The following is a 27238-nucleotide window of genomic DNA, read 5'->3' on the forward strand; positions in this document are numbered from 1 at the left end:
CGCCCCCCCTCCCCGCTGCGCCTGCGCGGGCCCGCCCCCGCCCCGCCGGCGGGACCCCGCCCCCGCCCGCTGAGGAGAGGCGGCGGCCATGAACAGCGGGGGCCCTTTCCGCGGGCCGCCCGCCTTCCCGCCGCCGCTGCGCTTCGGGCAGGCCGCCGTCTTCGGGCAGGGTGGCGGCGGCGGCGGCGCCGGCCTCCCCTTCGCTCCCGCCGCCTTTGGGCCGCCCTACGGGCTAGGCCAGGCACCGGCCTTCGCGGCGGCGAGCAGCAGCGGGGCCCCGGCGGGTAACGCGGGGTTCAGCTTCAAGCCGCCCACCAACCTGGGCGGCTTCCCGGGCTCGGGCGACGCCCCGGCCGGTGGCAGCGGCGGCGGCGGCGGCAGCAGCAGCGGGGCCTTCGCGGCGCCCGAGTTCCGCTTCAAGGCTCCCGAGAGCGCCGCCGCTGCCTTCAAGCCGCTGGCGGGCGCCGAGGCGGAGAAGGGCCCGGCGGCTCCCGCGGCCTTCACCTTCTCGCCGCCCTTCGGCTTCGCCCCTGAGGCGGGCCCGGAGGCGGCGGCGGCGGTGGGTGGGTCGGGCCCCTTCTCCTTTTCGCGTCCTGCTGCCGCCCTGGGCCGGCCGGAGGAGAAGGGCCCGCGGCCGTTCTTCGAGGAGTCGGGGGAGCCGGCACCCAAGGGCCTGAAGCGGAAGGAGGAGCGGGAGCGCTCCCCGCGGCGGGCGGCGGCGGGCGGACGGGCGGCGGCGGCGGCGCCGCCGGAGAAGCGGGCGGTGTTGCTGAGCCGCCCCCGCGGCGGCGCGCTCTTCGGCCGCACGCTGCAGGAGGTGCTGCGCAGCCAGAGCCGCGGGCAGCGCGACCGCGGAGATGCCGCCGAGGCCGAGCGGGGAGGCGCCGAGGAGACGCCGCCGCCGCCGGCCGAGGCCCGGGAGACCCCCCGGGAAGGTAGGTTGGGACAGCCCGAGCGGTCCCCGGGACGTCCCCGCCGGCCGGGTGTCACCCCGCTGGCTGAGGTGACTGCCTCCCTCTGTCTGCAGATGTCACTGCCACCACCCCTGCCCGCCGGGCTCGGGGCAGCGAGAGCACGGAGGGGCCGGGCGGCCTGGCGCCCGGCGAGCTGACGGCCATCCAGTGCAAGAACGTCCCCGATTACCTCAACGACAGGACGGTCCTGGAGAAGCACTTCGGCCAGTTCGTAAAAGTCCGACGGATCATGACCAGGCGCAATAAAAAAATGGCCGTTCTCCACTTTTTTGATCATGTGAGTGTCGGAAGCGGTCGGCACCAGAGCAGGCTTAAGTCTGGGCTCCTGGGGTTGGTCCAGCTCTGGTGAGAACTGCGCTCCTGTTTGCTAATGCTGTATGTTTTTCACCCCGGGGAAAAGCTTTGTGTTGTGAGCGCGGTGTTACACCCAGGGATAGAAGCGTGCTGAGCTGCACCTAAAACGTGGTGGCTGCCAGAGCTCTGCCTGGCTTTAGTTGTCCTGTTAGCATCCAGCTCAAACACCACATGGGTCTTCCCCATTCATTGCCTCACATTGCCCAAACCTGAATTACGTACGATGCTGTGTTCTTGCTGAGGCTTGGCAGTACCAAGGGCGAGGTGAGCTCCTGCTGTCTTTGCGGGGTGACCTGCTCGTTGGAAGTACTGCTGTTATGTCAGCATTGAGGTGTGTTGAGGAGCCAGTTCTGAGACTGTTTCAGCTTTGTGCTTAAAAATGCAGCTTTGGTCTCAAGTGCTCTAAGCTTGCTGTAGCTCTTAGAAACAAAAGCAATTTTTGTGGAAACTCATCCTGCTGGTTGCACAAAGGTCTTCAGTGAGAGGTTAAAATGCAGTAGCCGGAATTTTACAGGATTTGGTAAAGGGTTTCTCTGGTAAAAAGGGCACTAGGTGTTTCAGTGTTGTGATGCTAATAGGTTTGTGTACTCCGCTTTTGTTTTCTTTCAGGCCTCTGCAGCTCTTGCCAGAAAAAAAGCAAAAGAGTTGCACAAAGACATAGTAACATTTTGGCAAAAGAAGAAAACAAGTAAGTCTGTTTCCAGATGTGATTATTGGGTGATATATAAATGGAGTGGAGTCTGTTCTGTTCTTGTTTCCTGATGTGCTAAGATCCATACAAAGATGATCTCCGCAGTAGGAATGTTACAGCTGTAGGATGGTTCTCTCTGGCTGTTGATAGACTGTTTGGTGTGCAAAGCTTCTGGGAGCATTGAAGGTCGTTCTTTACAGAAACATAAAAAGAGTTGTTCTGCATTTTATGTGACATCCAGGCTAGCTCTGTCTGTGGCAAAGGCTAATGGTGAATGTGCAGGGGAGGGGAGAAAGAACAGGTTAAAGCATGTAATTGCTTCCAGAATAATTTCTCAGCCTTTAACAGCCTATGGCTTGGGAACCCTGGCTGCCAGAAGGAGTGTCTTAGCTCTTGGAGAATTTTTCTCTTGTGAAGTTACCTAGTTGCTTTTGTAAGCTGTGTAAACTTACAGCATCCACAGTACTGTCCTCTGGTATTGAAGAAGTTTTGAGTGACGGTGAATCATAGTTGGAAATTGCACTGTTTCTTTCTTAAATTCCTGTTGTCTAAAATATTTTCCTTGATCTGAGCCAAAATGCTCTTTCAGTCATACAAAAGAGCTGAAGACACTTGAAATGACAGTGTAGTTTTACAAGAGAATTTAGAAACCATTTGTGCAGTCACACAAGAGGAACATGGTGATGTTAACTTTGTGCTCCTATCTAGAAGCAGGATGTTCTTTAGGGCTGTAAGAAAATACAGTTTCAAATGCCTCGCTGCCCGCTTCAGAGTGTGGGCTTCCAGCTTTCAGAAAAGTGTCCTGAGGGCCAAGTTAAGGAGTACACTGGAGCAAGCGTCTGTGTTGCCAAGGTTGCTGTTCTGTGTATCAACAATTATGCACTGCTTCAACCAAAAAGAGAGCAACCTACAGAGAACTGAGATTAGAAATGGGAAACCTGGATTCCAGACCCTGCTTGGGATTAGGACAAGAGGAGATGTGAACATTGGCTGTTCATCCCCTAGGCAAATATTTGAATTGTCAAGTGCTTCCCTTTCTTTAGCTTTACAAGTGCTTCGTGTGTACCTCTGAGATCCCAGCCTGGGGATACACTTCAGCTGTCAGCAAATGAATGGTTCACCACAGCTTTGACCAGCCACAGACTTGCCTTCCAGAAAATGAACAGCTGCAGAGTTGTCTTCCTGAGGATTAACATCTTGAAGCAGCAGCTATAGGGGTGCCTGTTTGTCATTCTATTGTGGTGTTAAGTCTATAGAAATGTGAATGGCAGCATTCTAAAATAACTAATCTGAGAGAATTTAAGAAATCCAACTGGTTGAAAACTTGTTCCTGGGAGAAGAAATTCTCCCTTCCTGCAAGGTGTAGATGTAACTTGAGAAGGCATGCCACCCTCAGTCTAAGCTTGGGTATGTGAAATAAATAATTAAAATGCTTCAGCAGGAGCACTGGGAGTTGTGGTTTACATAGGTGAAATGGATTTCATGTCCTGTAGAGAGTTATGACTTGTGGATTATATCCCAAACCTGAGAGAACTTAAATTTGGATGATCAGAATTCATATACTGATAATCTGCTGACCCATTATTGTTATTGCTAAGTGACATTTTATTGAAAAATACTTAATCTTTATAGAACAGTGAAGCTGACTAGCAATTGGTAGACTTACTCGGTACAGCTTGTAGTGCAAGTTGTTCTGGAAGTTTTGCATACATGTACAAAACTGGGACTGTTACTTTTATTTTCTAATAGTTTTTTTAAACAAACTACTCACCACTACCTCTATGGGGAGAAAAAAGAGTTGTTGCTTAAACTATTTGTCAAGTACCTGGCTTCATGTTTATATGTCACTTCAGGTCCAGCAAAAAGAGAATTTTCATCCAAGGAGAAGAAAGTAGGTGAAGATGAAGGAAGGCAAAGCAGTGAGGAGCAAAACTATCAGCATTCCCCTCTTCGAAAACCTTTAATAAGATCCTCTGCCAGCAGTGTCATGCCTGGTAAAAGGTACGTTTGCTCCTCTGGCAGGAAACAGGGTGCATGGGGAAAAATTATGATCAGCGTGTGCCAAATACCCATGTTCTTATTGGGGAGTGTGCTTCCCTCATCTCTTCTGGTTTGTCTGAATTACAAGCTCACAGATCCCACACTCTGTCAGAAAGATACTTCTAACTGCTTATTAAGGCCTTTCACTTTGGTCTGCATATTTCTTCTGAATATTTTGTTTGTGACAACATGAGTAACATCATCTGCAATAGTGAGGCGTAAGGGAATTGAAAGAAACAGTGCAAACTAGGACCAAGCAGTAATGACACTGTTCTGTGGTCATGATTAAATGAGCTTCTGAAGTGAGTAGTTTCATTGTAGGCAATTACAGTTCTGTAGAATGAGAATCCCCTTTTCAGAATAGCTGGCAAGTCTGGATCATCATCTTGTCTCACTTCAAGAGAATGGTCTTCGTACAGGAGTCCTGTTTCATGTCAGTCACTGAAGTGGCAAGGTTGTCATCTTTCTGTGGTGCCTTAATAGTGTGTCTGGTTTGACAAAAGTAATTTGGTATGCATAGTCATATAATTATAAAATTAGTAATATGTTGTGAAGGAATGAGTGTTTCTTGATTTGAAAAGTATATCTGTATCTGGGCCCTGTAAAATCTTTTAATAATCTCTCTTGCTGTAGAAAGCATTTGTTTTTTTCACACCAAACAGCAGGCTAGTTTCTAGCTTAAAATACAAACTGCTGTGCCATAGTGGTGATGCAAAAATGCTGCAACAACCATCTGGTTCTGTCCACTCAGATTCAGTAATACCACTTCTGTTGTTCAAAGGTTGACACTTTCACCCCAATCAAGAACGCTTGGCAGTGTTGTCAAGGCAGTGCTGAGGATTTAACTAGATTAACTCCCAGTGCTAGTGTTAGCTCATAACAACCTTAGTATGTCAATACATACTTCATTTATTTGATACATTGCTTAGTAAACAAAATATTCTTCTAAACAGAGATGTTGATGTCCTAAAAACCAGTAAACTGATTAAAGCCAAGGCATGCATTATTATTGATGAAAAATCTTCTATTTTTAGTTCTCCGGCAAAGAAGCCTGGTCTTCGAAAGGCACTGCTGTTTGAAGCAGATCTGTTTGATTCTAGTTCTGAAGGGCAGAGCTCAGAGGCTTTGGGAGCTTCGTTGTTGTCTCTTGGTAACCTCGTAGGATTAGTGGCTGAAACATCTGAAGAAAGATACCGTCTTTTGGACCAAAGGGACAAAATCATGCGACAAGGTAATTACACAAGTTAATGAGTGTAACATCTGCTTCTCTGGAAAGAACAAAGTGTTTGGTGTCTGTTGCAAAGCTGTTGTGACATTGTGGAAATGGCTTTAAAGGGAGAGTTTAACATGGAGCAGTCTGTAAAATAATCTTGTATTGTACATACATACATTAATTTCCCGTAGAACATGCAAAAATGTTTTACTTGTTACACGTGCATATTTCTTGTGGAAAGTGAATAGCAGACTGTTCATCTTCTGTGAAGGAGGCCATGTAGAGAGATTTGTATCCCTGCAGGCTCTTTGAAGAAAGCTGTGCAAAGCCTAACTGTGTTTCTCTAAATTCAAACTACTACACAGCTGGTAATTATTTCAAGAAGTGGCCTGTTTCACAGTACTGAGTTGTAAACCCTTTCATCCTCTTCTTGCCATTTCAAACCAGACACTACTTTTAATTTAAGATCTTATTTTTGATATTGACAAACAGATTTATTGGCCACTTGACATGGAATCGGGAAATTGCTGGTCCTTAGTTAAGACACAAAACAGGATAGACTGTTAGGATACAAAACATTTGGTATCTTTTAGAGGCTTCAGTCTTTTTAGCAAAACTCTTGATATCCAGGTGGAATGGTAGAAGTGGTGCAATACTGGGACAGGCTCCAGAGTGGGTGAACCCCATCCTTGTGCATTTCTGACCATGCCAGCATGTGGGTACAGCCTTGCTTTGAGTAGAGATAGGATGGGAACCTCTAGAGACCTTTTCCCACCAGCTTTTTTTGTGAACTGTTGCCCTAGCAATGTACTTCTTGACATCCATCCATTGACCAATGTACGGACACCAGCTAAGGCATCTGGCATACTTAGGGCTGTTGGCACATCAGAATAATAGCTTGTCATGAAAACAAAGACGAGAGATGCTTAGTGTTTGTTCAATTTTATTTACTTTTTTTAGCTCGAATAAAAAGGACCGATCTTGGCAAAGCAAAAACTGTTGTTGGCACTTGCCCAGACATGTGTCCTGAAAAGGAGCGCTACATGAGGGAGACGAGAAACCAGCTCAGTATCTTTGAATTACTTCTAGGATCTGACAAGGTATGAGCCCTCTGTATGCAGGGGTTTGTTATTCCCAGGACATCTGTTTGCTTGCTGTTTACATAAAGCTGCCAGTGTTGTTTAGTAGATTACAGGGTTAATTCTGGTGGAAACATTCTGGAGGTCACTTCTTTAATGTCTTTCAGTTGTTTTTTCACTCCAAGTTGTGTCTTCTGTTAGCTACAGACAGGCTTTCAGAACAATGGTTCTGAAACTATAGGGCAACAGTATACATTGTCTTGAAGGTCATAAGTTTGAGACTAAGTCAACACTTAAGATCCTGTCGTAAAAGAAAATAAAATATATTTGCTCTCATAGCAGAATGGACGTGGGCTGTTAGTGTGAACAGTGGAGAAACTCCTTTAATAGGAGTTATGAAAGTAAAGGCATGGATGGGATGAAATCCTGTACTCTCCTGAAAAGTTGAACATAGTCCTTGGACTTCGGTTCTTTTCTCCACATCTTGCAGGTAGATCATGCAGCAGCAATCAAGGAATATAGCAGGTCTTCAGCAGATCAGGAGGAACCTTTGCCCCATGAATTGAGACCCTCTGAGGTTTTGAGCATGACCATGGACTATTTAGTGACAAACATTATGGATCAAGGAGAAGGAAACTGTCGAGAATGGTATGACTTTGTCTGGAACAGAACTCGTGGAATAAGGAAGGTAAGCACTGCTGGATGGAGATGTTTGATGATAGTAAGCAAAAGATCCCATAATGCTGTAAAAAGTGAAGCAAAAAGCAATAGTGATTCAAACGTTTTGAATTGCAAAGTGACTCAAAGCACAGTTGAAATGAGTTTTCCAAAGGTAGTGCCAGATGACTATGCTCTTCAACTGTAGTTTAAAAATACATGCAATGCTTTCTTTATCATTCTGGTTAGGATATAACCCAGCAACATCTCTGCAACCCGCTGATGGTGTCTCTGATTGAGAAGTGCACTCGCTTTCACATCCATTGTGCTCACCACTTGTGTGAAGAGCCCATGTCCTCCTTTGATGCCAAAATCAACAATGAGAACATGACTAAATGCCTGCAGAGCTTGAAGGAGATGTATCAGGACCTGGCTAACAAGGGGATTTACTGCAAGAGTGAAGCAGAGTTTAGAGGTTATAATGTCTTGCTGAATCTCAACAAGGGTGATATCCTCAGGTGGGAACAACAGATATCACTTGTTTTATCTCTTTGCCTCTGGGAAGAATCGAGATTAGGATTAAGTCCAGACAAATTGTAATGGAAGTGGAGAGCTTAGTTGCAAAATTTTTTTGCCAAAGAAAGTGTACTGGAGTAATGTATTATTTGAATTTTTCAACAGGTCGTTTTAAAGTAAGTGTATCTTTTAAGAAAAGTGTGTGTGGGGGAAGCTTTGTTTTATCTCCTTGAATAACTCAGTAGAGCTTCTGCAGATAGTAAAACAAAAAAAAACAAAAAAAAAAACCCAACCAACCAACCAAACAAAAGTTAAGTCTTCACTATTCTCAGTCAAGGAAATGTTTTTTTTTTCCTCTTCCCAGGGTGGTATCCAAGCTTGATTGCTTTATCTGCAGTAGGAGCAAGGGAAAAATGTTTTCTGGGCAGAGTCATACTTTACTTTTCTGGTCAATCTCTTAACTGCCTTCCTCCCTAGATGTTGGAGTGATGTGCCTAAGTAATATGATTATGCAGGCATCATTAGAAGATTAATGATCAGTAAATAATGCTGCTAATTTAATTCACAGCCATTTATTTTGTACAGGAGTTGCATGTCTTGGTCTTAAAGCTTCTAATTTTAATTCTGTTTTGTTAAAAGGTTGGTATTAAATTGTGATGTTAATATTGAAGCAAAAGGTTTGTCTCTGTCTTTTGTCTCCACAGAGAAGTACAGCAGTTTCATCCAGAGGTTAGAAACTCTCCTGAAGTTAGATTTGCAGTTCAAGCTTTTGCTGCATTAAACAGCAACAACTTTGTGAGATTTTTCAAGTTAGTGCAGGCAGCTTCGTACCTGAATGCCTGTCTCTTACATTGTTATTTCAACCAGGTGAGAAAGGCAGATGGATATTTTTTTAAAGCATTAATCAGTAAAACAGTCGGGGACTTCTGGGAGGAAATCTTCTTAGCAGAAAATTTGCTATATATCTAGCCTTAAAAATAATCTTATTCTTGCTTCTTCAGAAGTGTTTAAGAACTTATCAAGAGTTTTCTGCTGTGATATAGAAGGCAAATACTAAAATGGTCTTCTCAGCATTTTTTTCCCAAAACTGTGTACAAATACATACTGTTTCCCCTGAAAATAATTGGAAAGCAGAGAAGCAGGCCTGAGACTTTTGCAGAGGAAATATCAACCTGCACTTTTAGAAGCCCTTGCAAGCTTTCTTCTGCATGAGAGTTGCAAAGGGATATGCTCAAAATGAGCAGCATTGGAGAGGAGCAGAAACTAGAAAGCAAGTGCATAGAATTTAAAAAGAAAGTTAAATCTGAATAGTTTTTTGTGTGGATGTTTGATGACAAAGTACTGATTTCTTTTAAATGTGACTTTCATATTTATAGTACATTTTATAGTACATTTTTGGGTCTTTAACTTAGTAGTTACATGGCTTTTTCTTTTGTCTTCCCCCAGATTCGTAAAGATGCTCTCAAATCTCTCAATATTGCCTATACTGTGAGCACCCAAAGATGTACAGTGTTTCCCTTGGATCACCTGGTCCGCATGCTACTGTTCAAAGATTGTGATGAAGCAACTGATTTTATAAGTTATTATGGCCTGAGTGTATCTGATGGGTAAGTGTAAGGAAAAGGGCGTCTGCACCTTAAGATGCCTAGTGGGGTTAGATTGATGTTAGGCAAAGCATTAACGTGGAGGGGCTGCTCCTGCAGTCTGCAACCAGAAAAAGAAAAGAACAGGTGAAGGATAGGGGCTGGGCTCTGTAAGCAAAGCACTAGGATAGTGATGGGTGCAAATTTTAATAATCCGTTCTATTTTTATTGCTGTAACCGTGAGAAGGTCTTTAATTTTGCACCTTTCCCTCAAGAAATGGGGTTTGTATCCCTGTAACTACTGTGACTTCCCACAATAGCTTTTTTTGCACTTGTGCATCTTTTTTTACTTGGTTTGATAAGGTGACAAGGGATTTCAAAGATAAATTCCTTCAGGCTTCTGGAAGGTGGTAAAAAATAAGAGAAACATTTTCCCTCAAAGGAGAGACTGCATATTGAGCGTGGTCTCCATTGGACTCCAGGTACTCCGTCCCTAGAAAGAGATGTTGTGGATAACCCAGTAGGAGGAAAAAAAAAGTTTTAGATTCTTATCTTGCAGTTGAATTATAGTAAATTGCAGCTCTGTAGGAAGTGAGGATACAGTTCTGTTACTCAGGAAACTGGCATTATGGTGATGCATGTAGGGTAGGATGAAACTGAACAGCGCAAAACAGTTTTTAGAGGATGTTGGAGGCCAGTGGTTTGCAGATAAGAGCGTCAGCCATGGAAATGTGTACATTGTAAGGTGTGCTCATACAGACTTGCAATCTCAAGAGACTGGAGAAGGCAAAAAACTTGTGTGCCAGTTAGTGCTCTATTGCCTGTTAACATTCTGTTTTGAAATAATAGATTAGCCAGACTGCAGTTGCCAAGATTGGAAGAAGATTGCAGTTTGTAAAATTACTTCTGTAGATAGCCCTGGCATCTATCACGTGGGATGCAGTCTAGGTAAAGTGTGCACGGATAATATACACAGTGGATAAAGGTTAAAAGAAAGGGACAGAATAGTCCACAGAAGTGCCAGAAATGTTAGTGCAGCTTGTACTCTGTCCTGGGAGGATAGCTGTGAGGACAGTGCTCTCTGCCTTCACTGCTCTGGTTCCAGACAAAGATCAAGTTCCAGGCTACAGGGAGCAATCCTGAGTGTCCATTGCCTGTCTTGCTTTGCCCTGCTAAGCTGTCCAGTTGAAAACCCATAGGTTACTGGAGCTTTGAGGATGTATTGCCTTTTATTTTGCCCCAGTGCTTATGTGGAGCTGAACCGCTCAGCTTTCTTGGAGCCAGACGGATTACCCAAACCACGTAAATCGATGTTTGTCAGCCAGAAGCTAACTGTCTCGGTTGGGGAAGTTGTAAATGGTGGGCCGTTGCCCGCAGTGCCTCGCCACATCCCTGTGTCCAGCTTCAATGGACAGAACAAGTATATTGGCGGAAGCACATCTGTGGATCAAGCTAATAGTAGCCAAAAACTCAGCATAGAAGCAACAGGTAAGAGCAAACATGCATTTTTAGATACTGCTGAGGAACATACTGCTGCGTCAGCTCTGTGAGTAGTTTTCTTTCACAAAGCAGAAACTGGTTTTGGCTCATGGGTTGAAATTGCATGGAAATTGGGATGTAGTGGATGTTTTGATTTAAATGTACTTATGTAGCTGTAAAAGCTAAGAAGCAACCTGATTAGTAAAAGGAAATGCACTAACAGAAATGAGTGCAATTTTGCCAATACAGGTGAAATAACTTCAGAAAACCGCCTTCCCTTTTCAGTTTGCAGATTTTGTATTGCAACTCTTTGTTCCCCCTGTGTGTATAATTGTGGTGTTTTTCGTTAGCTGAATGTATGCTTTTTTGTCCTTCTTGAAAGTACAGATATTTTGCATTTATTCAAGAGGTGTGTGTAGGTGCTAGATGTACTTGCCATAAAACAGTTGTTTTATCAGGGATGTATGTACTTGGTATTGGAGGTAATGTGCAATGAAATTTTTGAATGTTTTGTATAAAATATTCATAAATACAAATTAGTTTCTATGATACAATTATATTTTTAACTTTACGGAAGCAAGCTTCTGTTACGGGCTTGTTTTATGACCTGATGAGATTTATCAGACCAGCCAGCTTTTGAAGATATGAATAGTTTTGGTTCTATTTGTGACTGACCTGGTTTCCTTAATTTTTCTCTTCCTCGCTGCAAAGAAGGAAGAGTAGAAAGCAAAGGCGTGGATTTAGATGCTGCAGCAGTAAGAGTCCAACCTCCAGCTCATCTTCTGCCCTCACTGTTACCTCGTCAGCTTGTGCCAGTGCTGCCTCCTGGGCAGGCAATCTGCCAACCTGCTGGACAACCTGAGCCTCTCTCTTCAAAGCCTCAGCCTGTCTACACAGACACAGTAAGGAAACTTAAACCCATTATGAAGTATTTGGGAAAGATCTGTGAAATATAATAAGAGGTAACAGAGTTCTTAAGTTGTTTCAGTTTTCCAGAATCTGTATGTGTTACACAGAGTCAAAAGGAGACACTCACTGCTTCAGTGCTTTGGATAGATACATTGAGAAGTTGTTTCCTTGGACTATTCTGAAAAGAGAGAGTCTTGAGTGACTTCAGATGCAAGCCTGAAATGTCAATGCTTGTTCCAACTCCTTTGTAGGATGAACAGTCCTGTCTGTTTAGCATTTATTTAAGAAACCTCTAAGGAGAAAGTGATAGTAGAAAGTTATTATCTTTGACTTAGTAGGTGAACTTTGCTTTAGTGAATAATGTTGAGCTGTTTCTTAATGGCACGTATTTCAAATGAGACATGACAAAGTTTTTTCTTGTGGTCATATGACTATTTGTGTTGGGTCTTGAATGTGTACCCTAGGTATCTGTGCTGTTCCCCTTTTTCTCCTTCCCACACATGTTTAGATACGTACTAATGCTGAGCCCATCTAGGAGTGTCTCATTGCTTTGTAAAGTACAGCTGCCACATTCTACCTAAATATGGCTACGTTTCAGTGAAGATGAGATCTGGTCATTTGGAATTAAATCAGCTAGAATGAGGGAAGCTCTCAAGTAAGAAAATAGGAATTGTTCTCAAAATTCACTTTTCTTAGCTATTATTTCCTAACTTGACTTGCCCATATTTAATACGGAAAGCTGCTTTTGTTTCTGGGCTGTTACTAACCTTTTAGGTAATCAAACACAACAGCCTGGAAATTTTAGGCTAAGTTAGCTTAGCTTGTAAGTGGAAAATACAGATGATGTTGCCAATTAGTCAAACAAGGCTGAAAAGCTTCAGTCCTAATACACATGTGCACCCAGGCCATCCTGAGTAGGACTGCATCTTGCTTCAGCTGCTTCCTGTGCTGTGTTGTAGGACATCACCGAAGTGGTAGACGGGCTTGTGCACGAGGTCCTCAAAGGAGAGTGCAGAGAAGTCAGCAGAGCAGGAATGGCTTACGTGACTGCTGCCATCTGGTAAAGAGCGTTTATTGCTGGTACTCCTGGGGTCTGTCACCAAAGCTGCAATTTGCCATAGCAGCACTGTGTGTGAAGATCATAAAACTAAGCAAGGCAAGGTCTATAGTGGAGATGGTCTTACTGATACAGGGGGGAAAAGCAGACCTTTCTTTGAACGTCTGCCCCCTCTCTGTTACACAGCTAGCCTAATGGAAGGCTAATTGCAAACCTCTGTAAACCTTGCCTTGCGTGACACTCACACCACTGCCACGAGAAACGCGTGTTGCGGAAGGGAAGGTGCCTGAAGGGGGACAAGAGGAGTAAGTCCATATCTGGCTGTTTCTCTGCTTGAAATAATGCTTCTTCTCCAAGGCAGTTGGTAGAGTCATAGATACGGGTTTGTGACCAAAACAGTGTATTATTGCACCAATGTTTTGGTTATTGCTGAACAGCACAGGGTCAAGGCCTTCCTTGTTTCCCACTCTGCACCCTGTGAGTAGGCTGGGGGTGTGCCAGAGGCTCAGATGGGACACAGCTGGGACAGCTGACCTAGACTGACCAAAGTCCATACCATGTGATGTCATGGTCAGCAATCAATACTGTATTAGAGGAAGAAGAAGGTAGGGGTTTCTGGCTTCCAGGGTGGTCATTGATTGGAAACTGTCTGGGCATTGGTCTGCCTGTAGGAGGTGGTGGCTGACTGCCTCTGCTTTGCTTGGTGGTGGTATGGGTGTTTGGTTTTCTTTTTTCCCTTCACCTATTACAGTGTCTTTATCTCCGTCCACAAGTTCTCTTGCTTTTGTTCTTCCTATTTTCTTCTCTGTCCCAATGAAGGGAGGGGAGTAAGCCAGTAGCAGTGTGGGTGCTTGGCTGGTGGCTGGAGTCAGCCCAGCACGGCAGAGCAAGGGTACGCTTGAGAAAAGCGCAGACATGGGGCTTTGAATGAAAACTTTCCAGCTTTGAAAAGAGAACTGCTGTTTCTGCACAGCACCTCAGAAGCCACCATGGAGGAACTTGTGACAGAAGTGATGGGGGAGATCCTCAGACAAGTGGCTGGAAGTGTGCTTACCGCAGAACAGGAGCGTGTCAAAGAGGAAAGGCGCAGAGTGGAGGAAGAGAGGTGAGTTGCTGCTTTTGCTGTGGGGCAGGGTGGGCTGTACATACGCTTGGGCAACATAAAAACAGCTGGTGCCACCCTGACTCCTTGCACGTGTGCTTAGGCCCTGTGTCTTTCTGCCACACCAACAGCATTCAGTTTGTCTCACCTTGCACTGCTCTGGGATCGTGCGGGCAGGCTTTCCCTTTTGTGTTCTCAGGTGATCTGCTAGTTAGTATTTTGTTGACCTCACAGAGCCACTGTGAAAATGGTGGGTGGGAATTTTGGGAACTTTTATTCACCCAGCTCTTCCAGAGAAGGAGATGTATCCTGGCCCTGCTGTGTGCAGGAACTTTTCCTTCCAAGTGAGCTACTTGTCTGTAGCTTATTGGAGTAAGAATAAAATAACCCCATTGTTATCTGTATTTTTGAGGGAAACCTGGTTCCATGCAAAACTGTTTAGCAAGAGAAACCAGCTAGCGGGAACTCAAGTTTAGGCGAATTCACTGTCTGACACTGTGTGTAGCTCTTGTGTAACTTAAGCGGCAGGTTTGCCAGTGTAAATCTTCTCACTTGTGTAAATCTTGCTGCTCTTGTCTTGCCACTTGTGTAAATCTTTCCTCCGTCCTTCCAGGCAAAAGCAGGAAAGAGAACAGTTAATAAAGCACCTGAGCCAGTTGGTGGGTATGGAGTTAATGGAAGAAGTAATGAAGGAGAGCATTCAAGAAGCTTCAGCCAATGAGTTAAAGTACGTACAACATACTGTATGCTATACTTTGCTGTAGGATGTTTTCCTGAGGGTAAGAATTTGTTACGGAGTGGTGGGCTTCTTGCTTGGGCTTCTCTGAGTTCATCTTCAATAAGCTACTTCAAAGAGAGGGTAAGTGTATTTGATTGTACAGCGGGCTGCCAGTTTGCAGTTGCACTGTGTCAGGCAGTAGCGGTCCTCCAGTGTGGAGGGAATAGAGGCACTGTCTAGGACAAGGCTACCCTGTGTGCTTATTTTAATTCTGACTCCCTTACGGCTCAGCTGTGGGCTCTCTTGTACACTGTTCTTTGGAAGCTCATGATCAGTGTAAAACTTGAATGACTTCTGATTGATTACAGGCCTTATTTAGAAGGGCCATAGAGTAAAAGTGTGGAAAATCCCTCCCTTTTGCTAAATGTGATGGTCTTCCCTGTTTGCACCTTATCCAATTGTATTGGTATTTGCTGGAGTCTCCACCTCAATGGAGGTCTTGGTTTGTTTCATTTTGAACTAGATGTGCCTTAGAAAGAGACCAGCAAGCCCGTATTGCCCGGTGTTCAGAAGAAGTCTGTGGTCATGTTATGGACTTCTTTCTGGAGGATGAGATTTTCCAGATTGCTAAGGAAACCCTTCAGGAGCTCCAGTGTTTCTGCAAGTACTTGCAACGGTGAGTTGCCACCCTGTGACACAACTGCTTTTCTTGGGAATGTTGGCACAGAGTGGTTAATAGAGATTGAACTACACTTGTCTGGTTGCGTTCTTGCTGTCATCTTGTCCCCTCTATAAGGGTAGGCTTACAGTCTTACTACCAACCTCTTAAGTTACCCAGCTATGTGTGGGGAGGGGAGCACACCTCATCAGAGTCAGGTAATGAGCTTGGTAGGAGATTTCAGCTTCATTCTGTCTAGAAACTTGTAATAATTTCTCCTTGTATTCTTTCTGTTGGATATGTGGTTTTCTGGATGTAGGCTAAGTGTTCAGTGGCTGTTGTGGTGCTCCAAGGCAGAGATTCATTTCTCCCTGTGCTGTGCTGCCCCAGTGCAGACAGGTTGGGGTGCGTTTCAGGTGGCATTTCTCACTGCTAAAGAGGAAGCAGCAAGGTAGTCACTTTACTGTGGAGCACCTTCCCTTGCGGAGTTCTTTCTGTCCTAAAACGGAGTTCACATGTCTCTTCAGGGGGGGTGTAAATCGCCTTCAGTGTGGTAGGGAAGATACATGAAACAAATGTACATGCAGCAGTCAAGAAAACTGGATGATGCAGGAATGTTTGTTTGTTGTTGGTTTTTTATAACCCTGAAAATACCTGAGGAGAAACAATGAAAGATTTCAATTCATATATTTTTGTGTTAAAAAAACTGTGTGGTACATGTTTTGAATTATTTGGTCATAGAAAAATAAGACTAGCATCTAATGACAAAGGCTTTATTAAATGTTCTCTCCTTGTTGGTGAATTTGCCTTTTTAAATGTTCCTTAAAAACAGAACGAGGAAAAAAAGAGGCATGCCTTTCTTATTGCGATAGACATTGCAAAAGTGTTTTCAGCAAGTGCTTGAGGTATCAGAGAAGCTTTACAATGCATCATTGTAAAACACTCTCTATGTGCTAGGAATAAACATGCTGATAACAGGGAAGGAAAACTATGCTTGAACTTCTGCCTGGGCAGCACAGTTAGGGCAGCTGAGGAAGGGATGAGATGGAATAGTGGCAATCCTGCTTCCCTCCTGTGATCTCTCTGGCCACTGAGAGCAAGTGCAGCTTGCCAAGCAGAAAGCTGTTTCCTTTTGTCTGCATTGGTTTTTTGAATGGGGCACAAGGCTGCCCCTTTTGGACACTGCACAGGTACAGCTGGCAGGTCTCGTCCTGTGCATGTTCTGTTCGAGCCCTGACTTTGCAGTTGTGTGCAGAAATAAAGCTTGAGCCTGCTGTACCACCCATGCACACCACCTCACGCTCACCCCTAGGCAGACTGACTTGTGGGGTTTTTGAGAGCCCAATCTAATCTGAAGAGCCAAGATGAGAAACCCTGTTTGGTCTGCAGAAGAGTTTATTAATGTGACCTATTTATCTATTCTCTTCCAAAGGTGGAGGGAGGCAGTGGCAGCTCGAACAAAGTTGAAACGTCAGATGAGGGCGTTTCCAGCTGCTCCCTGTTGTGCAGATCCAAAAAATAAACTGAAAGCGCTGTCCCCCAGTGCTGAGTGGCCTATAGCCATGGAGAATTTGTGCAAGAGAATTGTAAACCTGGGGAATGGAGGAAAGCTGGGGATCTCTTGCACGAGGTAAGGATACTTATGGTGACAGCAGTTTGCAATCCCTTTTATTTTTGGAAGGTAAGTTTACAAAGTAGCCCTTTTTGAACCTTCATTGTGAACATTAATGGTTTTGCAAAACTGCTTGTTCTCAAATTCCCCTCAAAGATCCTTTCTGCACAAACGTCATGGCAAAGACTGCAAACCTAAAGAAACCTTTCTGTTAATGCCAACTTTCTAAAGTGTCTGCAGTACTTCTCAGGTCTTAGTGAGTGTTTCTTAAATTTTGTTGAAGTGCCTCTTCTATAGCAAAAAATTACAACCAAGAATCTTTTGTTTCCAGGTTGAATTGGCTGAGGAACAGGACAGTGCATGAAATTAAAGTCCAGCACTTCTACCAGCAATTGTTAAGGTATATTGGCATTTGATCCTTGCTTTCTTTCTCGGCAAATTGTAACAAATGCCAGAGATCTCAAAAATGTCAGTAAGGAATGGCAAATCATACTTGAATGTCCATTTGTAGCCTTGCTTCTGGGAGTATTTTCCAGATAAGGGAAACTGGAAGATAAATTCATCAAAGTGTTAAGCCATCTGATCCTATTGCTGTGGGTGTAACTTTAAGGATCTCATGGATATTATGGGGGTTTTTTGTGCCTGGGATGGGGCATAGTGGGAGAGGAGTACCTGAGCTGTTACTGGCCTTGCTTGTGGCATGAAGGGATTGTTCTGGATGTTTAAAGTGCAGCAGGAGGTCTGCCTTTTCATGGCTCATCATGCGCTCTAGTGGCCTATTTGTTTATTGGAGCAGGGCATTGAAGCAGTGTGGAAGTGAAGCAATACACCTATGGTCCCACAATCCCCAACATAAGGCTCATGTAACCGATCTAGCAGCTGCAGTTCTTGAAGGCAGCTGGTCTGTGATGAAGTAGATGGGCAACACATCTAAAGAATTAGCTCTAGTTTTGGACTATTTGAACTGGACAGTAGCTACTTATGGTAATGTAACTTGTTCAAAGCAAGAAAAACGTTCCCCAGGTGGGAATAAGCACTGGGGGGGGGTCTTTTCACCAGCTTCTGTCTCTCTTTAAGTGATTTAGCTTGGACTCCCCTGGATCTTGTCTCATTAATCACTGAACATATTCCAGTTCAACAAGAACAGGTTTTTTGGAAGGTGCTGTTGATTTTGCCAAATGATGATGAATATGCAGAGGATGATCCCAACAGGTAAGTAAAAGAGTTGATTGCTGGGTCCCTTTCTTAAACAGGGCAGTGAAATAGAAGAGTAGTAGTATACATGCCTTGATGTTTTTGTTGTTTGGTTGTTTTTTTTCCTGTACCATGTCAATTTCCAGTTTGTTTGTTTTTTTTTCTCCAGAGCACTCTTAAGGAATATAACTGTAGTTTATTGCAGTGGTCTGTGTCTTCTCCTGACATTGTTCATTGAATTTCTTTTGCTCATGCTGAAAACAGAAAACCTTGAGATATGTAGCAGTGTGGATAATTTCAGGACATTTAATAGCTATTTAGCAAAATCCAAGCAATATGAAGGTTGAGGTTACGATAGATTGTGGTGTCTTAAAGGTGTTGGTGCTAAAACCCTAAAATGCCTTTTTTTTTTTTCTTAACAAAAACCCCCAAAACCCACTCGTGTTTGCTAGGGTATTGGTGGATTGGTTGAAAGCCAAATTTACGGGAGGCAAAACCTGGAAGAAAACTGCTTCGGATATAGAAGGCAGAATTCAAACACTGACTTTATTTAATTCTCCTGGCATGCAAGGGAGCAGAAGCATTAAAGTCAGTGTGTGTATAAAGGTAGGTGAGAACAATTTCATAATACCTAACAGGCCATAAAAGCAGGGTGTGATCTTTTCCAGTGGATGTTGTGTGGAGGCTTTTCACACTGTGTCCTGTCAGATGGAGGGAGATGATCCTGGGAGGGATGGGGTTGTTGAAAAGGTCTGAAAAATGATGGCATTTTTCTTTTTTTCCAGTCAACTGAGTAAATACCTGCCTAAACACAGTGCAATAGAGCCCAAATCATCTCGATTCCTGATGCCAAATGAGGTGCTGAAGTGCACTTTTGTGCTTACCTGCATCTATTGGACACATGCATTTTTGTCTGTCTTATAACTTGTCTTAGGATTTGTAGAGCTCCTGGTAACGAATGTCAAAGCTGAATGCTAATGATAGTAAACTGCAGATTTCAGTATGAAAATAGCCTCGTTTAGCTTTAGCTATGTTAATGTTGTCATCTTTGTTACTTGTATAGGTGGCGCATGGCGCGCTGTCGGACTCTGAGCTTGATACAGCTGAGATGCAAAAAGACTTGCTTGGAACCAGTGGTCTCGTTCTTCTCTTGCCCCCTCGAGTTAGGAGTGAAGATGTTGCAGAAGATGATGTTTATTGGCTTTCAGCTTTGCTGCAGTTGAAACAGTTGCTTCAGGTCAAACCTTTCCACCCGATAGTTCCCCTGGTAGTTCTAGTACCTGGTCAGGAAGAGGAGGCCACAGAGAAAGAAGTAGAAGAAGGTACATAATTATTTTTGTGTCTTGAAAAAACAATGTGAATGATTAGGGCTGCCCTGAGTAGTACTGTTGCGGCTAGTGCAGTCTCAAATACAGTGTCTAGTAAAGGGAGAGACTGTGAAGTACAATACTTCTCAAAGCTTTGTTAGAAATCCAGAGGCCTTAAGAACTGATCAATATGGAAAGAAATAAACTTTATTTTGGCTTCCGGTTTTCCTTTGCACACAGTATTTGATCCTAGGAGTCTGCAGGCAAGGATGGAGAAGTGATGGTATGGATGTATGCAGGGCGTGAGACTAGCTAGGCCAGAGTAGGGAGATATGCATTTGTTCTTTCTCTGTGTATATGGCAGGTTTTCTTATTTTTAAGGTTTGATGCTGCAGGACTTGATTTCAGCCCAGCTTATTTCAGACTACACCATTGTTGAGCTCCCAGCTTCTATCAATGACTTACAAGGCACCAGAAGGGTAAGAACAGTAACTCACATGAAGAGATATTTGACTGGTTTATCATTAACGTCTCAACTACTAATGCCTTATAAGGAATTATGTTCTCAGTAGCTTAAATTGCAGCTGAGTCTTGTGTAATGGGATATTTTTTTCTGTTGAAGTTTCTGTAACATAATTGTTGTTCAAAAAGCTGTTACCCTTTTTTTTCTTCACACGTTTGAATTTGCTGGAGTTGGGTACTCACTTGTTAATAGTGATTCCAACATCAGCCAGAACTATTCTGAAATGAAATATTTCTGCTACTTTTCCATTGTTTGTGACTGTTCTATTTTAACTGACTAGAGATCAGTAGCATTTGCTACATAAAAGGTACTTTCTTCTGTGTAAATATTAAACTTCACTGAGTCCAAAACATATGGATTATGTAAATCCATTCTTGTCTGTCCCGCCTGCATTGACTAGTAGAGCTACCATTGCTGTCTAACAGATGGGTGCTGGTGGTGGGTAAGCCTTTGTACCCTTAAGCTCCCGGTCCTAAAATGCAAAGGACCCTTTGTAGCTCTTCTGGCCGCTGTGAGATCACCCAGTATTATCCCATTTTGGTGGATGGGACTGAGGGATGGCTCTATACTCTTACGTACGTGAAGGAGGATTGTACGGATCTCTCCCAGGCAGCCTCCAGACACCAGCTTCTCCCCTTGTCCTTCAGTTTGCTGGGTGCTTGGCAATAGTGGCCTGGAAATAATCAAAAACCCATGATGAAAAATGACACTTAAAAGTCTAAAATAGGTTTTTGTGTGAAAGTCATAGCAGGGTGGGTTGGAGAGGCGGGAGGGTAATGGCTAAGCTGTCTCAGACTAAAAGCAGCTCCAGCCCTGTGTTCCTTTCTCACGGTGTCTGAAGAAGGTGGCCAAGAAAGAAGGTGAGAACAAGGCAAGCCCAGAGTGATGCTCCCCCACAAACCCTCAGAGCTTGTATCTCTTTGCAGTCTAAGGACTCCCAGGATCAGACATGGCTTTTCTGGATATAGTCACCCTGGGCTAATTTCTGTGAATCTGTCCAATTTCTCCCAGATATGTTTTTAGCATCCCCAGTGTCCTGCAGCAGGGAATTCCACTGCATGACTGCACCTGGTGTGAACAGCCTCTTTCTGTCTGTTCCTGAGCCTGCTGCAAGTGAATTAAGTTTGTGACCACCTAGCTGGAGAATTAGTGTTGCAAATACCAGGATGATGATAGTTGACTTGTTTGTATTTTGCTGCATAGTATCTTTAATACTGTTACCTCAAACTTAGGGTTGCAGGACTGAATCCTTTGTGTCCTGATCACTGTGGAGCCGTTTCCAACCACCCATGTTTTGTGTGTCGTAGATCTCTGCGGCTGTGGCCTGGCTGGTTTCCCAATGCCCTGACTCCCTTGAGCTCTGCAGTCAGACCCTTCAGGAGTATGTTGAGGATGGGGTTGATGGTGAATTTGGCAAGCGCTTCTACCATGACTGGAAGGAGAGGCGTTTAGCTGGCCTGCCATCTCAGGAGCCTGGGGTCATCATAGAGCTGTACAACGGCGTGCTGCAGTTTCTTGCGGATGTGGCATCCTCAGAGCACCTTTGTGACTTGTCTTGGCCTGTTACTGAGTTTTCAGAACCTGGGGGTAACAAGCTGTTGCCCCACCTGCAGTGGAACATGCCTGATCACCTGGCCTGGCTCAAGAAGGCTGTGCTGTCCTTCCAGATCCCGTACCTAGATCTGCCTCCATTGGGTGGTATGTACTTCATGCTGCAGTATCCTCTTGGCAGCATGTTCTTCTCTCAGGTGTGCCTGTGCCATGTTGAACTACTAGCCTGTAAGATGGGTAGTTTAGCTTTGTCACAAATCCTTGCAATTTACTTTTATTGGGGTTTTTTTTTTCCATAGCTCCTTGGCGTCCTGTTTGCTGCATGATTTTTCAGTATGTGTCTCAGATTGCTAGTTCCTCCCATGCTCAACCACTGATCCAGTCTCAAGTGGAGAATCTGCTGAGCAAAACTTACCAGAAGTGGAAAAACAGAACATCTGGGAACTCTGATGAAGATGGACCTTCTGTTGATGAGATCCCTTGGGATGATATCTTGGCAGTCTGCATTGATCATAAACTGAGAGACTGGAAACCACCCAAACTGCCTATTGCTCCAGGTATTGCATGTCCTTCTACAATATGGATGATACTTCTTGCATAGCTGTTTAATAAATTGACAGTGGCGCCTTTATGCATGGCAGCGAGTGGTATGTAGCAGGGAGGGAGCTATGGTCTTGATCTCCTCCCATAGAATGACACTGTACTTACTGCACATCTTTCTGCTCCCTGGAGTGTGTATTTAGTGTTGATTATGACTTGAGCTTGTGATTAAAAATTTTTGTCTCTGTGTGGAGGAATATGGTCAGAGTCTTTTCAGCCCTCCTGTCCCAGTACGAGAGGGTTTACATTTAACCAAAGGCCAAGAATTGGTACCTCAGAAGTCAGGTAAGCTCAAGTCAGCTGATATGGCAGGCTGCCACTGTTAATGAGCACTTCCATGGATCAATGAAGTTTGTCTTGGATTCTGTTTGCGTTCAGTTTCAAGTGTGTGGGTTGTTCTTGGTCCCCTGTCTGGCTTAACTATAGGGAGCCTCTTTTAATGAAATGACTGTTTAACCCACTGAACACTGATCTTGGATGCATCTTCTAAAATTAAGATAAAGCAGCATTTTACAGTCTTTCCCAGTAATCTGATATGTGTTGAACAGTAAATCAGTTCAAGAAGGCTCCTTCTTACATGCAGATTACAGCTTAAACCTACTTGAAAGTCAACACACAATTTTTCTTCAAATTGGCTTTTCAATACTGAGCTTTTCTTTTGAAGGGGGAAATCTGTTCTAATATTAAATGTTGGGTTTGGTTTTATTCACAGAAGCAGTAGGTGAAGATGGTCAGATTCGTGTGTACTTCTTCAAGGAGCATTTAAAGAACTTCACTCTCCCTTTTTCGTGGGAACAAGCCAGACTGCGCACACAGGAGGAAATCCGGCAAGGCCACGAGAGGTGAGGCAGCTGCTGGCACTGCCTGTGGGCGTAGCATTCAGCTGTCCATTGTGCCATCAGAGTTGCTCGGTGAACTCCAAGGAGGTTGCTTCTACGATGAACATATAGTGCGGTCACGATGCCGAAAACCAGTATATGGCATCTTCCATGTGTTTGTGTACATCTCCTTGAGATGATGTACAAGGGTGTGCTGAAACAGGGTAGTAAGTAGATTTTATTTCTGCAGGGTTACTAAGGTCTCAAAGAAATGGATTGCTTGGGGACTGCTCGAAGTGTTGAGTGGAGAAATTAAATTCTGCCGAAGACGACACTGCTGAGGCTTCGGAATTAGACTTGTATTCTAGGCACAGAAGGCATGGAGGAAAAACAGTGTGAGATTGAGGAAGAGTGTAGGAATAAATCATGAGCATGCCCTTTCTTTAATAGTACCCCTCCCTTACATTCACCTGCAGTTGCAGCCTGGACCTGACAGATGAATTACATGTTAGATGATTTGCAGATTTATTCTTTGGTCATTACATGTTAATTTTGCAGCTTTTTGAGTTCAAAAGGAGGCTTTGTCCACAAATGGTGGGAAGACATCAGGAAAGTCCCACTGCTGAGAGAAAAGGCTAGAGGCTGAGGAGGGAGGGTGCTTTAGAGCTGTGTAGCATTAAAGTATTTGAGATCTCAAGAGTGTAGCTCATGTCCCTAGCCTTGTTCAGAGTGAAGCTAGTCTCTCCTCCCTCTTGGAAGCTTAGCTACTGCTCTGCTGTGTAGTAGGAGATTTTGGGTAGATACCTTTCTTTGGGGTAAATCCCAGCCCCCTGTCAGATTAGTTCCTCTCAAATCCCATGCACAGGTGGTGGTATGTTGGACCCTGGTACAAGGGAATTATGTCTCCAAATGATCAATTCTTACTCCCTGCTATTTCCAAACTTCAAGCCAGTAGGGAAAAAATCAACATGCTCATACCAATTTCTGTGGTTTTGTTTGTTTTTGTTTTTTCCTCTCCCTTTAGGTCAAGGGTAAAATCTCCCAACTCTTTTAAGAAACCCTATAGTGTCTCCATGATGTCAGGTCAATATGGTTCTAGCGTGGGCAAGCCGTTAGGTCAAGAAGAGAGCACTCCCAGTGCAGATGAATTCACAGACACGGTCTCTGCCCAGGAGCTTCTCCCAGAGCGTCTATTGGCACAGTTGCGACTGGAAAAAATAGAAAGTAGGCGGTAAGTTCCCAGAGCAGCATTCTTTCCTTGCAGCTCCAGCCCAGGGTTGTAAACAATTTCTAACCTGTATGTAAAGGGAAGCTGAAGTCCAACAGTGCTAGGAAACAGCCTAGACTACCTCCATTTTCATCTAATTTCATCAAGTACATCAATGTAGTGCAGTTCCCTGCTAGCTCCTACTTGCATCACAGGAACAGTACAGGGTGGTAGAAATACTTGGAGCTTTGAGGAGCGGTTGGAAACTATCTGTGGTCCATCAAGCCATCAAAACTAAAGCAGTACAGTGTGTACAGTAGTCTGTGTGTCCTGCAGGATCGCAGATGTCTATAAAGTCCCCTTTGGGATGTCTGGTGCCTGTAGCAATGCAGATCACAAAGCTGAAGAACCAAAGCTTTTGAGGTTGGCCCAAGGGTTTCTTGTCTCTTCTGCCTTCCCTATCAGTTGGGTGTCTTCAGTTTGTGTGGCTCCTTTCTGTACCACAACCTTCCATGATGGATTTTTGTTGTAGCAGTGGGGTACGTCAGACTGCGTTGGAAGTGACTGAACATCAGACCCTTCTTGCAGATACTTCTGAACCCAAAACTTTTTGTTAACCCAGTGGTTACAAGAACAAAACAAGGCTGCAATCTGACTGGTGCTCTTGATCTTTCTGTCCAGGTTTGAAGAACAGTTGCACCAATGTCTGGCTGAGGACATTGAGCCTCTTGGTGATTTTGTAGGTCTTCCTCTCTACCTCCCCCAGTCTCTGGTCTCCACCCCAACTGTCACCTGTCCTTTGACGAAGAGTCCCATGTCATCTGCTCAAGAGGTACGAAAGGGTGGTTACTGAGAATTAGCTATAGCTCTGAGGAGTGCAGTTACCAAACCTGCTGTAGTTACAAAACCTTTAGTGGGAATTACCTTGGCGTGCAGTGTTGGGTAGACTTGGGAAATAAAGAATTGAAAAACTACACCTTGGAAATAACTTCTTCCCGGGGAGGGGAATGCTTTCTGCAGATCTGGAATAAGAGTTCTTCACAAGTGTTAATGCTTTCTGCTGCTGGCCATCCTAACAGTATCTATCCCTTGTGGTGCTGCACTTAGGGAATCAGTGTTGTGGGTCAGCTTCCCCCAGTTAAAGGAAGGCTGGGGCCAGAAATAGAAGAACGTGCTATTTTTGCCTTACCTCCTCAGGGGTGAGGTGGTGCTGACCTCCCAGGTTGTTCTCAAAAGTGGGGGAACAGCCAGTGAGCTGAGAAGTTCCTTCTTGGTGCTGGGTAATGCTTCTTTCTCAGTCTTGTCTCTTTTCCTTTTGCCCAGGCTGGGAGTCAAGAGGGATGCAAGCTTTTGGTGGAGGAGCTAAGCCCCATGCTGTCAGACAGACTGAAGCACTTGCAACAGCTCCTCAGAGCGAACAAGGAGGGTGAAGTTGCCTCTGAGCTCCACCTATCTGCTCTGGTGGACATGGTGGATATTTGAGCAGAGCTGAGATACATGTGCAGACCAAGAGACTTGGTCAAGAAGTCCAGGTCTGTGTGATTGAACAGATAAGCTCCTGGGGCATGTTACAGAAAATTCAGGTGTCTTCCTGGGAGAAGAACACAGAGCAGATGTACGGCCTGGGCCCTTCTTGCATGGCTGCCTTGCACAGAGTCGGCATGTCGTGGCTCAGTGTGTCCCTTTGGCTCATTGCTGAGCTTTGGCTAGTCTGGGACTCCCTCCTTTTTTGCTTCACATGCAAGGAGATGAGTCAAATGCTTTTCTTGGAAGGCCTTAAATTCGCACTTAGTGGTGATTTTTCTTCCTACCAGCTTTCATTGTAGGTAAACATAACTTCACCAGGAGAAAGCGATAAGGTAGCAGAGGCCCCATGGAACATCAGAACGAATGCAGTCCCTGAGATGATGTCCCAGTCCTGTGCTTGCTGGCTTCATGCAGAAGCTACCTTGTGGCAGCACTATGATTTAAAGTTGCTGTTTTGTTGCCCAGGAATGTCAATACTGTCCTTCTCAAGTCAGTGCAACACTTGGCTGTATTTTGTACTTAATGGTGCTCAACACAAATGCAGAAGGATTTTTGTGCTGCTGGGCCCAAGTTTTATTGTATTGAAAATTTACAGCACTAAAACCAGATGAGTTGCTTATTCTACAGATTAATTGTCATGCTGGAAAGCAGGACACTTTAGCAAGCGGCTATGGAGAAACAATTTTTATTTTTTGGAAGAGCAGATTATCTGTGTTTTCTGGTATTTAAAAAGCTATGGCTTTGGAAGTTGAAGACCTTTTGGTTTTAGTTTAGTTTTGATTTCCAGTAAATAGTATGAAGATATACTTCATGTCTGCAGTACTCCTTGTACAAGTAATCTTTTTAAAAATTACAATATCAGCTGATTTTTCTCAGCCAGAAACCTCTACCTGGTAAAATACAAATTACTGTGGCTTTGGCAGTAAACACGGATTATCTTGCCCGCCAGAGACCAGTTGTCTGACTTGCTTCTAATTTCATTTGAAATTCTCAGTAGTCCAAAACTCTCAGTTGCCTTCCAAAAAAGTAATTTTATAGTTGGGTTTTTTTGATAATAGCATTTGTATTATTTCTCTTAAACCTAGAATAGCAATAGTAGCTTTAATATTAAGGTGAAATAAGAAATTTAAACTGAAGAAGTTATGCTTTGGGGCTGTTCATACTACAGATACTTTTGTTGGGCTTAGTTGTGTTAACTTTCACTGGCCGCATACAAAGTGAGGCTTGTGTGCGATGTTCTCTGCCATGCTTTACCCCAGTGCTGCCGTGGATGTTCTCAGTTTACCTGGAATTCATCTGTAAAAACCCAAAAGTGTTTTGGGATGTGGTTCATGCCATCTGATGTAAATGTGTTTTGTACTTAATAAATTTTTAGTGGCTTGAAATGTGCTGTTGCCTCCTTGCTGTGCCAAAGCTCCTGGTACAGGGTGTTCTCAAAGTGTGCTGCTTTGTTTAATCCCTGGGTTGTCCTGATGAGGGTGGGTGTCCTGTTTTTGGCTGGGATAAAGTTAATTTTCATTCTAGCAGATGGTATAGTGTTATGTCTTGGATTCAGTATGAGAAGAATGTTGATAACACACTGATGTTTTCAGTTGTTGCTAAGTAGTGTTTAGACTAAGTTAAGGATTTTTCAGCTTCTCATGCCCAGCCAGCAAAAAGGCTGGAGGGGCACAAGAAGTTGGGAAGGGGACACAGCCAGGGCAGCTGAGCCAAAGTGGCCAACGAGTATTTCATACCATGTGACATCATGCCCAGTATATAAACTGGGGGCAGTTGGCTTGGGGGGATCACTGCTTAGGAACTAACTGGGCATCAGTCAGCGAGTGGTGAGCAATTACATTGTGCATCACTTGTGTTGTATATTCCAAT

At 44.2% G+C, this 27238-nt stretch overlaps 1 protein-coding gene across 3 annotated transcripts; it reads left to right on the top strand.

The window, feature by feature from the left end:
- Positions 1-67: 67 nt before the first annotated feature.
- MCM3AP (minichromosome maintenance complex component 3 associated protein) lies at positions 68-26754 on the top strand. 3 transcript variants are annotated; one of them, XM_049816677.1, is made up of 28 exons: positions 68-935; positions 1028-1251; positions 1938-2016; positions 3873-4020; positions 5094-5290; positions 6233-6372; positions 6842-7039; positions 7258-7526; positions 8229-8391; positions 8971-9131; positions 10351-10595; positions 11298-11488; positions 12455-12555; positions 13526-13657; positions 14268-14381; positions 14896-15048; positions 16463-16660; positions 16974-17042; positions 17720-17854; positions 18289-18442; positions 18900-19158; positions 19525-19622; positions 20974-21364; positions 21517-21774; positions 22530-22659; positions 23660-23866; positions 24524-24674; positions 25166-26754. In XM_049816677.1, the coding sequence occupies exons 1-28, from the start codon at positions 89-91 to the stop codon at positions 25322-25324; spliced, it is 5571 nt and encodes a 1856-aa protein (XP_049672634.1). In that variant the 5' UTR covers positions 68-88; the 3' UTR covers positions 25325-26754. The 3 variants fall into 3 exon arrangements, with proteins under 3 accessions (XP_049672634.1, XP_049672643.1, XP_049672653.1); XM_049816686.1 differs by having other exon boundaries at positions 11301-11488; XM_049816696.1 differs by lacking the exon at positions 23660-23866.
- The last annotated feature ends 484 nt before the right edge of the window (positions 26755-27238 follow it).

This window comes from Accipiter gentilis, chromosome 1 (assembly GCF_929443795.1).
Source record: "Accipiter gentilis chromosome 1, bAccGen1.1, whole genome shotgun sequence".
Taxonomy (NCBI): Eukaryota; Metazoa; Chordata; class Aves; order Accipitriformes; family Accipitridae; genus Astur; species Astur gentilis.